Source organism: Equus quagga, chromosome 8, assembly GCF_021613505.1.
Source record: "Equus quagga isolate Etosha38 chromosome 8, UCLA_HA_Equagga_1.0, whole genome shotgun sequence".
Taxonomy (NCBI): domain Eukaryota; kingdom Metazoa; phylum Chordata; class Mammalia; order Perissodactyla; family Equidae; genus Equus; species Equus quagga.
The window spans coordinates 80524655-80538079 of record NC_060274.1 but is presented as its reverse complement, the minus strand read 5'-3'; the positions used below and the strand labels follow the sequence as shown (position 1 = coordinate 80538079).

Genomic DNA, 13425 nt, shown 5'->3' with positions numbered 1-13425 from the left:
TGAGCCACTGACTCAGGACCAAAGAGCTCACATGGTGTGAAGGCTCAGTTCTTTTTCTAGGAAGATGAGGTGAATAGGCGAGAGACCAAGGCCTTAATTATTGGTACAATGTAGGCTGTTTAATGTTTAGCTTTCAGGCTTTTATTTGATGAGATAAGAAGTTTAAACTTTTGTTTAAAATGAAATTCCTGGATTATCTTTCAATGGTTCATATACCTTACTCCTGTTTGCTCTGAAGAGTTCTGTATCTGGTGCTGAATATTCAACACATCTGTGCTGACAAATGAATCTTTGAGTGAACTTTCTTTGCATAATACTAAGTTCAATATAGAAAATCTCCAAATATACTAGGTTAATATACTAGGTTAATAAAGAACTTTGACATTGTGTGATAATAAATTGTGACTGACTCAATATCTTAAGATTTTAAAAAATGCTTTACATATTGGTATTTAGTTCAAAGCACAAATAAACAAAGATAAGGAGAAATTTAGGAAAATCGCAGAACAGTTTTATCTGTTTCGTTAAAGGAAATTATGTTCCGCAGCATCATTGACTTCATTGGCTAATGAAACATTAGAATTCTTTATATGGAGAGAATATTTTATATACTATAAGATTCCCTAAGTCATGATGTAAATGTGGTTTTTGTAAGCAATTTTAAGACATCACAAAAAAAATATTTGTGCAGATTTTTTACAATGTGATTCAAAGTACAAATATGGATGAGAATATGAAATATCGAAAATGGATGAGACCCATTTTCTTTGACTTGGAAATTACGTGTAAGAATCTAATAACATCAATTTTATTTAATTTTATTTTTTGTGTGTATGTGAGGAAGATTAGCCCTGAGCTAACATCTGTGCCAATCTTCCTCTACTTTGTGTATGGGATGCCTCCACAGAGCAGCTGATGAGTGTAGGTCGGCACCTGGGATCTGAACCTGCGAACCCAGGGTTGCTGAAGCAGAGCGGGCAGAACTTTAACCACTTGGGCACAGGGCTGGCCCCAATGTTAATTTTAAATGAAGCCCATGCAAATAGACACATGAAGGAAGGGGAAAGTTTAATAACCTTTAGCCAAACTAATTAACATGTCCCATGCTGTGTGAAAAGGTAATCATCCTACTCAGTGTATTTCTGTTTATGACTCAAATTCGAAGAGGAGTGGCCTAAGTAAATGCATTGACATGAGCTGTCTGATGTGGTAGCCTCTAGAAACATGTGGCTATTTAAATTAAAATTCAATACAATTTAAAACTCACCTCCCTATTTGCACTAGCTGCATTCAACTGCTCAAAAGCCACATGAGGCTGATGGCTCCCCTATTACACAGAGGAGATATAGGACATTTTGCAGAAAGTTCTGTTGGACAGCAATCGTTTCTGCTGACGGCATAGGCTAAGGAGGATTCCACGTGAATGGGGCTGGGGGTGGGAGTTCCAAATTAGCATTTCCCTGCTCAACGCTTCCAAATACTTCTATTGTTACACACACACACACAAACACACACACACACACACACACACGAGTCTTGGTCATCATGAATCATATCTTTATATCTTCCATAGCCACTACTATAATATTGGTGAAACACACCTTGAATCAGCTACTTGAATAACTTAAAATAATTCTATTTCAACAACAGATTTTTCAGAGGAGCACACACGTTCGAATGCATGGTATTTTATTTAAATGCACATATATACAATGACGACAAAGGGAAACTCTGCAGAGTTGAGCACAGGGGCTTCATGCATTGGGAGGACCGGCAGACTCTAGTTTTACAAGATGAAGTATGGGTTGAAAAATAGGCAAAGACCGGAGAGCAAGTTTCATTCCCCATCACCACATAGAAGGGTCTTCGAGCCTGTCAAACATAGGAAGCAAAGCATGTAAGAGAAGCTTCCCAACTTCCTGGGAGGCCTGCAAGAGTGAGACATCCAGCTCTGAACTGAAAGATGATCAGAAACTGTTGAAAACGCTCCTGGTGGCATTCTAAATAGGACGCCAAGTATAACATCAGAGCGGGAGACAGCGGCATAACGTGCAAGGACCCAGCTGAGCAGCTTTCCCTCATGTTAACAGGAGGCTCCGGCAAAACTCAGAGGGAGTATTTAAAAGGCTCTGTATTTATCAAAGAAGCGGAAGAACGCTGCAATATTTCTGAAGATCAGAACTATGGGAATCACACAAAACTGCAACAAGAAAGTTACTGTTACTCAACTCTGAATATGCTTCCTTTGTTTTCCTGCAAGGCTTTTTATGTAGTAAGACGCTATTTATTAGACTATAAGGAACACTTTTTAATAAAATACCATTCACAGGCAACTTCAGAGCTGTCAACTTTTGTCTCTAACTGCACGTGATTGAGGCCGTCCATCAGGGTGCAATTAACTCTATCTCATGCACCAACCGTGTGACTTTGGGCCACAAAACAAAGAGGAGCAGCAAGGTTGTAAGCAGGTCTGGATGGTTCTTTTTCTGACTCTAAGTAGATATGGCTTACCCTAAACTTTTTACCGTGGCAAACATCATATACATGTCAAGGAAACATTAAAAAGCATTTATTGCTTAGTGTTTAATAACAACCTGTATGAATTTTCCACCTGCTTCCCTTGTATTTGCTGTTTAAGTCTGGGCTAGTATCTCCAGGGGCAAGAGTAGTGGAGTGTAATTCTAGTCTAAATTGTTGTTTCCTTCAGAGATAACAAAGCTGACAACTCTAGACTTGCACCTTCACCCCGGCTTGCCATTTCACAAGAGAACAGAGGGAGGCTGGGAGGAACCGCGAATGGCTCCGTGGGGCATCTGCTTAGTCTCTCCGGAGAACTCCAGTGAAGAGTGACACTCCAACACGCTCACTGAGCAAGTGTTCTAGTGACCTCTTCTGGGGAACTTGGTTCTTGACGCTGTGGAGCTCTGAGTTTAGGGCAGATGTGCTACCCCCAAAATGGATGACCCATATGTGTCTGATTTTTACTGGAGGTAGACGCAGGAGGCATCAGATGGAAGAGCCAGTTATGGAAACAGAGGATCAGGCTTTTTTTCAGGAGCACTCCTCATCCAGGTGGCACCAGAGGATCCTAGCCCAATGTTGGACACCTGGATTTTGGTGGGCACCTCTTCTCAAGACAGACCCACACTCCAAGAAAACCCCAAGGTTACAGACAAGCCTCTAAGAATAATATGTTGTTCAACATTCATTCATTGAATGCAATAAATTACGATGTGACATCAGTCAAACTAAAATATGTCCAAAAGTAAACAGAAGCACCCCTTGATTTATCTACAGCTTCACGTAAAATCAGGAAGACTGGAGGGAGACCCATGAGGAACATTTCCTTGGATGTTTAGACACTCCACATAGTGTATAAAAACCAAAGACTATCCCAGCCAGAGATGCACGGTTGGTGATTTCAATGTCGAGATGGGGACTCACTCTGTGCTCCCCCAATTCTAGCCCAGTTAGCAATTCTCTACAGAGTAACTTCTGACATAAAAGTCACTTATATTTAATTTTTTCAAAGGAGCATCAAATAATTCAAGCTGGAAAATACTACCCCACAGAAGTTTAGAGGTTTGCAAATGAGTACGTGAAAGAAAGGTCCTCCCTACCTTGTTCCTCATCCCCATTTCTGCCCAAATCCTACCTGGTCTGGAAGACCCCATTCCAACACCTCCTCCCTGGGCAACCCTCTGATTTCCCTCCCCTGGGAACCTTGAGCTCCACAACAACGTCCCACAGGAGCCTTTTCATACCTAGTTCTGGGAACGTTTTCTGTGCTTTCTCTCATCAAGAGGTCTGAAATCAGTGTCTCAGGGCTAGATCGTTTTCCGTATCTAAAAAAAAAAAAAGGGAAAAAATCCTTTAAAGCAAGTTTGGAGGAGTCATAAAGTCCTTTAGAAAAAAAGAAGATTTGGGGTATTAAGTCTAAAACATCTTCACTTGGTCATCTGCTAAGAAGTAATCTGGGTGTGTGAAGCATTCATTATAGAGAAACAAATATGATTTCAAATTATATATATATATTTTAAACTTTGCTTAAATACTTAATAAAAAAAACTTAGCAGATCATTTAAACCCAACCAAAATTCCTAGTCAAATTCTTGCCTTTTTATACTATCACAAGCAATACATATATAGGTATAATTTTGTAAGTAGGTGATAGGAAATAAATGAAAATGCACTGAAGTATAGTTTTAAATGTTTCCGTAATTGGTTAACTGGCTATAGTTCTGATGATACACAGCCGTTTAAATCTTAACCAAGACACCAGATGATATTTGGTCCGAAACAGCCCTTGAAAAAAATTAGCAGACTAAAGGTCTAGACCCAGCCATGCCTTTGAATCTCAGTTTTCTCATTTGTAAAACTAAAATTGTAACTCCTAATTTAAATCAGTCTCTGTGACTATCCAATGTGAGTCACAATACTTTGAAAGTGACAAAGTGATGCACAAAGTCATGTTACTGCTGTTGAACTGCACCCATTGTTACAGCTACCAATAGATCCTAGGTCCTGTATTTTCCATATTTATTTGGGATGCCAAAAGCCAAAAGCCTTCTCTCATACTGCGAGATCTGCCCTGTAAATATAAATGAATCCTATCAGTCCACAGAAATGTGCTTGGTCTTTTCTTCCCATAGCAGGATATGGAGAGGACAATGTATGAATGCAAGGTTATGCTTTCCTCCTGAACGGTACACACTACTTGCTCCAGGTGGGTGTGTACACTGGTGTGTGTCTGTCTGTCTTTCTCTCTCTCTCACTGCTAAAGGGTCTGACAAATCTATACCAGGTTGTATTTTTTTGAAGAGGCTATCTTTCTCTTTCTCAGAAAAGGCATTGGACACCAGCAGCCACTTTGTTCACAAATGAAAAATCAGCCTGGTATGGATTGATTAGCTAATAGGTAAAACAGGAGAACAAAGCTGCCAGAGGGTGGACTCCAACCGCCTATCAGGAACAACTACATCTAAGTTTTTTGGAAAGATTTCCTATTATTGCTCCTTTGCTGGGGCTCAAGAGAAGCAAAAACAAAGCAAACTCCCCCACCCCCATCATGTGTAGGATCTCCTCAAAGATTTTCTGCTGGAGTTGTGATATCAGACTCTAGGCCACTACTTATACTTATTTATTCTGTCTGTTGATTTTACTCATCTTAAAACTCTTGGGCAATCTTAACTCATTTATCTTCATCACGCTCTAGAGAAGGAACGAACTGGCAAATATTTTCTCTAATTTACCAGTAACGGACCTAAATCTATAATAGCAGGATTTGCACAGTCATAAAGCATTGTTTACTAGTCCCTTCTCTCATTAATTCTGTATTACCCTTCTTCCCTATAATTCTTTAACTTTCAATGATAGAGTCTCTGGGAAGCTTTAAAAACTACTATGCAGTCCAGGCCCCACCCCACTCAGTATATTTTAAAAGCTCCCCAGGTGATTGCACTGTGCAAGCAGGATGGAGAAACACTAGCCAAGGGCTGAGTTTCTCAATCTTGGCACTATTGACATTTTGGGCTGGATAATTCTTTGTTGCAGGGGGCTGTCCTAGGCATTGTAGGATGTTTGGCATCATCCCTGGCCTCTACCTATTAGATGTCAGTAGCACCCACCCCTTGTTGTGACAACCAAAAATGTCTCCGGACACTGCCAAATGTCTTGGGGAGCATAAAGTCAGCCCCATTTGAGAAGCACTGATCTAGAAGACTGTATGAGCAAATGGTGCTGGAGTCATGCTCTAGAACAGACGATGCAGCTTTCAGAAGCAATGAACCAGGAGTGCATAGCTTAAAAACACGGGCTGAGTAGAACAAAGGAGGAAAGAGAATGATATCAGACTACCATTTATGCCAAATTAAAACATATGTTCACAAGTGACACTGTAATTGTCAAAAATATAAACATATGCATATGATTGGGTGTGTGCGGTGGGAAGGCGATGAGAATACAGAATGGAGATGATGGGGGCAGATTATAAACCTCTGATGGTTTCTAAGAGGGAACTTACATGAAGATGAGACAGGGAACTCTGCCTCAGGATCAACTCATTCCCACCTAACCTGAATCTCTTCCCATGAAATTCAAGTCCCTTTCCCTTATTTTTTCTTCATCAAAGATGTTGGAGATCGCACTGACTGCTGATGGTGGCAAGAATACCTAAGGAAAACCAGTAGGAAGGCTCCAATTTCATCACCCCTAAAATAAGTTTTCACGAAATGTTCTTAGTTTCATGATCTGTAAAATGGAGATGATTATACTCACTTCAAAGCTTTGAGGTAAACTCTGAATGAAATAATGCTTAGGAAAAACATCTTGAAATGCTAAAGCTCTAGATGACGGTAACGCTCTATAGCAATCATCTTTGCAGAAGTAAGCTCTACTGTGTGCTGTAACTGACAAACTACATAATCAGCAAAGGTTTTCCTAGAAAAATAATAATTAATATATTTTTTATTTGTACAAGTTCTTTTCTCTGGTTTATATGATAGCACAAGCAAAATCAGAAGCAATTAACTTTCTGAGAAGCCTACTAGGATATCAAACATTATTGCTTTTTGTTAATTTAAATGATCAGACTTTAAGGATCACAAACCAATACTATTTAATTCTGGCATTTTCATATATTTCTGATTCTATATAAACTGGGACTTTTTCAAAAGCTTTTAAGGATGTTATACCCCTTTTTGATGAAACAGAAAAAAGAAAATTTTATTTAATAAATGTAAATTCTCCCCACTTTGGATCATTTTCAACTATTCCCTGACTTGTAAACAGTGAAAATATGGTGAAAACAAAATTGACACTTTACAAAGCATAACTTAAACATGTTAACATTAATGCTTTGAAAGGGCTCCTTCTTTTTAGATAATAAGGTCATTTGATCTCAGCAATTAAAATAAGATATTGAATGATTTGGAACTAAGATGAATCGATTTTGGAAACAAATGTTAAATCCTGTAATATTTGTAAAATAGTTTGGATTTGATTTTTTGCTTAACATTTGATGTTAAGAGTGAAAATGTGCCATTTCATTTTAGCTTTCTAGGGGTTCAGAATAAAGTTTACGATTTCTCGGGTTCCATGTAATTCTTGAATTCACCCTAGAGTGACTACACCAATCTAAGTTTCTACTTAATAAAGCACCAAGTGGACACTTTCTTTTCAGAACTCACCTGCTGCAAAATGAGAAAAGTCTCTGCATTTTAGATCAATTGTTTTCCGCTAAATTTCTTTTTATTGGGGCCAGAATTTTCAAGTAAGGGCCTGAGACTGCAAAAAACACTGCACAGAAGAAAAGAAAAATAGCTCTATTTGTCTTTTCCTAAATACTGTCATTCAGTTCGCTCTGGGCAGGATGGAAAATCTGGCAAAGTCTTCAGCAACCGAGCTGCTTCCTGGTTGTTTTGGTTGTTTTTCCTAGACACCCTGCTCACTCTCCTCCCTCCACCGCTTCCCTGGCGCTCCCCTCACCCCTTTCACTGGGAACTTTCCCACCCAGGTTTCCAGACAGGCCCCCTACTGCTCTGAAAACAAAAAGACGAGGGGGTGGATGGGAGGAGACGGCCAGCCACACAGCCTAGGGAACCTGAATCTGAGGATCACGATTTTACGACTGCAGTTGCGGAGGGAAAGTACTCAGTGCCCTGCGCAAACATTTACTGAGAGCCAAGTATGTGCCCGATACTGTCCTGTCCTGTGATACAGCGAAGAAAAAGAAATGGTCCCTGTCCTCTACGATGCCAGGATCTCCGGGTGGGCGGGCAGGGCGCTCCGGAGTCAGTACCACCGAACCGACCCACCTCTGCCTGGTGATGAGGTTGATGTAGTGTCGCAGCGCCGAGTAGTATCTGGCCAAGTCCTCCGCGGGCGCGTCCTCTCCCGGGTTGTCAGGTTTGGAGGGGTACGCCTCGGCCAGCGCGCCCAGACACACGAGCAGGGACAAGGCGAGGGTCAGTCCGGACAGCCCCAGTCGCTTGCTACCCAGCATCTGCGGACACAGCAGGCGCAGCAGACGGGGCTTGGGGATTCAGAGGACGCACGCCCCTTCCCTTGCTGCCACCCTCTACCCCCAGTCCGCGCTCGACCCAGTCCCGCAGAGGAAAGAGGAGCGTGGCGAGCTCCGCTCTGCCTCCCCAGGGCACGGTCTGCCCTGGCCTGGCCCCTCTGCTCCGCCGGAAAACTCCGCGCAACTCGGGTCCAAGTTGCAGCGCCAAAGAGTCGCCGGGCGAGAGGCGCGAGGGGTGGAGGGGTGGGAGCGCTGGCGCCAGTTTAGACGCTTGAAACACAGAATTAGAAGTTCCTCCCGCTGGGTTGAGGGATTATCGCTTTCCTACCCTCTTCCCCAAACCTCTGTCAGAGGAGAAAACTTTCTTCGTTCGTACTTTTGGTCTGCCCGGCTGCAGGAGCTCGACAGCGATGGCTGAGATTACTTCGAGGTGGCAATTTGGGGAGAGGGGAGAGAACTGCTCCCCGGGCCAGTCAGTCTCAGTTCTGACCTCAAGGATCCCGGGAGGTGGCAGGGCGCGGGGCTTCCAACTCCGGGGATTCCTCATTCAGAGGGCGCTGCCTGGGAAACCTCTCTCCGGGCAGCGACCTCGGAAGAGACTGTCAGCTGCCCTGGGCTGCAGGTCGTGTTCCCCCTCAATATGCGCCAAAATATAACCCAGAAGGACTGCCCAGCCGGGAGAAGGGCAGATGCACAATCAGAGGGGACCTGAAGGAGCAAGTGGGATTTAACCGCCCAGAGAGGCTGGCGCGCGTCGGAGCGCGGCGCGCAGGGGTTGGGAGCAGGGCGCGACCCTCCCAGCGTCCTAGGACTCCGCATGGCTTGGACAACGCCCCGGGCAAGTTCACCGGCGTCCCCCCTTTGCTCCCGTCTGGCGGAGCCGGTCGCGGCACTCACGGTGGCAGGCTGGTGGGCGGGCGTGGCTGGGCGGCGGGTGCTCTGCTGTCCGGCGCGCCTCTTGGAGCGGTGAGAGCCGGAGGATGGGGTGTCGAGAGCGGGTTGCAACAGGGCTTTTATGGCGCTCCCTCACCGCAGCAGGAGGGGGGCCTTGGGCAATCACGCTCGGGTGACGCTTACCCCGCCACTTCCCGCCCCCGAGTGGTGGGGGACGCGGGGAAGGGGCCTGGAGCTGCTGTCGCACGAGTGTTGGCTCCAGGTGCCGCCCACACCCCAACTCTCCCGCCCCAAGCCCTGCCCCAGGACTGGGGGCTTGGCACGGGCGAGAGAGACAGCGCGCTCCAAGGGCGCCGGACAAAGCCAAAGCGCCAGTCTCTGCCCTCCGGCGGCGCCCCAAACCGGCTTTCCTTCACGCCCCGTCCAGTCCTCCCGGAGACAGAAGCAGCCCGGATCATCTTTGTCTCCTGTCCCCCGGACAACCAACCCGTTGGGCGCCAGGGTAGAGGGTACCTGAATCCCCTACGTGGTGGAGCATCCCCTGGACGCGCACGGCAACGGCTCTGACCACAACTCCTGAGCGCGTTTGGAGAGACAACTTGGTGCACAGATTTTCCTGCGCTTAAAGCAGGTCCGAGGCGCCTGCCCGAAGTCCGGAGCTAGAGGGTCCAGAATGCCTCCCCTCCTCCCAGGGGCTGAGAATGGGCTTCAGTGGCTTCAGCTCCCCTTTCCTCAGCTTATTTTTCGGGGAGATGAGCCCTCCCCAAGTACTCGCCCAAATGCGGGGAAGCCGGCTCGGTCGTGACCTGAAAGAGTGTGGCGACTGAAAACTCCCCTGAGGCGGGAGTTCCATTTCCTTGGTTTACTGGAAAAGTGCCATGTTTGGACCCTCGAGAGACCCCTTAAAGCGCAATCAAACCAAAAATTTTGGTCCAACACTACCCATAGTTAAATGAACAGCAATTTCTCTGTCTGCTGGCAGTTGTTAGTCCCAGATACATTCAGTGAACGTTGGTTGAGAATGTGGGTTCTGACTGAAATTAAAGAGATCAAAAACGTTCATCATTAATTTGCACATCGCGATAAACCTGTTGAATAAATATCAAAGATACAGAAACTGTTTTTACAGAATCAGGATTTTATGTAGTGGCCTGCATCTTAAAGTTCCCTGAATGAATGCTCCTAGAAGTCTGAATCTTTCTAAATAAAATGGCACGTTAGGAAATTAAAGCGTTAAGTTACACGTTATTTTAATGCTGAAATGACAAGTGAGTCTGTTAAACTGACACTTTGTTTTTGTGCTATTTCAGCCCCATTGAATTAAATATCAATTACTGTGCAGTAAGCACTCCTCTGTGTGTGTGTGTTTTGTGTGTGTCTGAGTGTTAGAAATTTTGAAGAGCAGCATCCCTCTCACTAAGGTGCCAGCTTCTCTTTCCATGTTACACAAACGTGTGCCTGAGACACAAACATCAGGGCTCTCAGCATCGCTCAGAGGTTCTTATAGGAAAGAGCCCTGGATAAAGTCAGAGCAAAGCACCTTCTAACTTAGAGCCCTTTCCTGTTAAGGAGAAAGGCACTTCCCACTTTTCAATAAAATCATCTTAGTTTTAAAGTGTAAGTGTATCACAGATTCCTATCAGTTAAAACCTAAACTCGGAAGGAATCCTTGAATTTGGGAGAAATTACTTCTAAGGAGACACACCACTGTTGAGTGGGGGAGATGTGGAAATTTGATTAATTTGGCTTAATGTTACTGGTATCCAAAAATAACAGCTTATTCTCAGAGTTTGGCATTTGGAGAATTAAAAACTGAGCTGTGTACCCTACACGTGTCCTCACATCCATATCCTCTTTCTTTCCAGTCCAAACTGCATCCCTGGCCTTGGGTCTGAATGTTCTGTTTCTTCTCTCTCAAGACTTTGCTCCATTGATCGGGTCCTCTCTTTCCTATAGTTTTCTATGCATACAGATATATAAACTTATAGCCTATAAATTTGCTTGAGTTTGTTCTATAAAAGACACAAAGCAAAACAAAACTCTTCAACAAACAAACAAAAACAACTGTCACTCAACCCAGCATCTCCTTCTAACTGCTAAACCATTTCTCTCCTTTGTTTCAAAATCAAGTTTATTTGTTTACTTATTCTTAGCAGCTTTATTGAGATATAACTGAGAAATACCAACCTACAAATGTTTAAAATATTCCATTGGATATATTCTTACATATACATATACCCATGAAGTCATCACTGCAATCAAAATAATGAGCAAATACATGCCCGCCAGAAGTTTCCTCATGTCCCTCTGTAATTCCTGCCTCTCCCTGCTCCCTTCCTCCACTGATGTGCTTTCTCTCATTACAGATTTGTTTGCAATTTCTAGAATTGTATATAAATACAATTCCATGGTATGTTCTCTTTTGTCTGCCCTCTTTCATTCAGCATTATTATTTTCAGATACATCAGTGTTTTTGCATGCATCAATAATTCATTCCTTTTTATTGTTTGGTAGTATGCATTCCATTATATGGATATATTTTAAACTTTTTTTTATCTATTCAACTGCTTGTGGACTTTGGGTTGTTTCCAATTTGGACTATTACAATAAAGCTTCTGTGAGCATTTGTTACCAGTCTTTGCATGGACATATGCTTTTGTTTCTCTTGGGAAAATTCTTAGGGGCAGAATGGCTGGGCCATATGGTAGTTGTGTTTTGTCGCACGGTTCACTGATGGTCTGTTTGATTTTGTTGTTGTTTTGCTCTTTTTTTCTGTTTTATTGGATAGTTTCTATTGCCATGACTTTGAGTTGACTAATCTTTTCTTCTGCAATGTCTAATCACTACAAAGACCATTCAGCTTTCATCTCTAGAATTTCAATTTGGATTTTTTTTTATATCTTTCATGTCGGAACATGTTCAATGTCTTCTCTAGCTTCTTGAATGCACGTTAATAATACCTTGTGTACTGCTTCTCTCATTTGTGCGTTTCTGTGTCCTTCGGGCTGATTGCTTTTCCTCTCCTCCTGGCTCTGCTTTCCCTTCTTCCTGGTCCGGGTGGTAATTTTTGATAGGACGTCACACGCTGTTCGTTTACCTTGTGTCTGTTGGATGTTTTGCATTCCTAAAGCCATTCTTGAGCTTTTTGGGGGGGCACAGTTAAAAACTCGGGAACAGTTTGATCCATTTGAGTCTTACACTTAAGCTTTTTAGGTAGCACCAGAGCTCGTGTTAGTCTAGGTTTCCTTTTTCCCCATTTCTGAGGCAAGAAACTTCCTCTTACTTTAACTGATAACTGATGCTCTCGAAATTGTGACGTCTTCCCCTCTGGCTGTTGGAACAGGCACTACCCTCTGCCCTTGGTGAGCACTGGACACTGTTCCCTCTCGTCCTTTTGTGTGGTTCTTTTCCTAGTCTCCAGTGGTTTCTTCAAGCACATGATCGGATCAGAAATCCATCAAATACTTGAGCAGGACACTCTGCAGACCTCCAGAGTATTCTTTCTTATCTGGTACTCTAACTGAGAATTTTAGCTGATCTGGCTCCCCACGCTTCCAGCTCCAGCTCCTCTGTCAGACTGTGTCAATTCCTCCCTTCTGCTCTGCCTCTTGGATAATTTCTTCAGGCAGTGAGCTGAGATCACTGTATGGCTGCCCTCGTCTGATTCCCATCTCTAAGAGATCACTGTCCTTTGTTGTCAAATGTCCAATGTTTTGAGTGTTGTTTCATATATTTTTGTGCTGTGTTTTAGTTGTTTCAAATGGGAGAGTAAATCTAGTTCCTCTTTCTACATCTTGACCAGGAGTGGACGTCTCACAGCAAGGCTTTTTAAAAAAAAGATGTTTCTACTCACTGCCTCTGCGTCTTCACCTTTGATTTGGTCACAAAACCACAGCAATCTAGGTTCTGTCTGAATCTAGCTACTGAAACGGCTATCGGTAAGACCTGGTAATTGCAAGCTGCATAGACCTTTACTAGTTATCTGACTTCTCTTGACCTCGCCTTCGCTGGTCTCCTCTAGTTCACCTCCTTTCTCTCTGAACTGGGCACAGGCTCCTTTGCTGACTTTTCCATCTGTACCCCAAGCGCCAGCCTTACCTTTCCATTGCACACACTAACCAAGCAATCTCGTCTACTCCCATGGCTTATGAGTCTGAAATCTCGTAAATTCAGGTCTCATACCTGGTAATCCAGGGCTATATGTCCAACTCAGAAAATCTTGATCAAGAGCCTTAAATTTAGATTAAACAAATGGAGCTTCCATTAACATAATTTCCTAATTGTATGTCATATGAAGTCCAAAATATTTTCAAAATCCTTAAATTGCACTACAAGGCTCACATATTTTGAGCTCTACCTCCCTCCTCGGCTTATTTAATGTAATTTTTTCCTTTACAGTCTATATTCCTGTCCATTAGCCTTCTTTCTGCTTTTTATATATGTCAATCAAGTTTTCTCTTTGGGCCTTCATTGTGCTATGTCCTCTCTCTGAGATATTCTCTCTCTCAACT

General features: G+C 43.4%; 1 protein-coding gene across 1 annotated transcript; it reads right to left on the bottom strand.

The window, feature by feature from the left end:
• Positions 1-1739: 1739 nt before the first annotated feature.
• On the bottom strand, positions 1740-8983 carry NPY (neuropeptide Y). Its single transcript, XM_046670684.1, has 4 exons — positions 8918-8983; positions 7815-8002; positions 3765-3845; positions 1740-1872 (listed from the first exon to the last, which is right to left on the bottom strand). Exons 2-4 carry the CDS (start codon positions 8000-8002, stop codon positions 1848-1850), a joined length of 294 nt encoding a protein of 97 aa, XP_046526640.1. The 5' UTR covers positions 8918-8983; the 3' UTR covers positions 1740-1847.
• Between the last annotated feature and the right edge of the window lie 4442 nt (positions 8984-13425).

Excerpts from the sequence above, each read along its gene's own strand:
- NPY (XM_046670684.1), bottom strand. The coding sequence starts at position 8,002 with ATGCTGGGTAGCAAGCGACTGGGGCTGTCCGGACTGACCCTCGCCTTG. Across the intron at positions 3,846-7,814 it reads AACCTCATCACCAGGCAGAG|ATACGGAAAACGATCTAGCC; the intron begins GTGGGTCGGTTC and ends TTTTTTTTTTAG. Across the intron at positions 1,873-3,764 it reads GAAAACGTTCCCAGAACTAG|GCTCGAAGACCCTTCTATGT; the intron begins GTATGAAAAGGC and ends TATGTTTGACAG.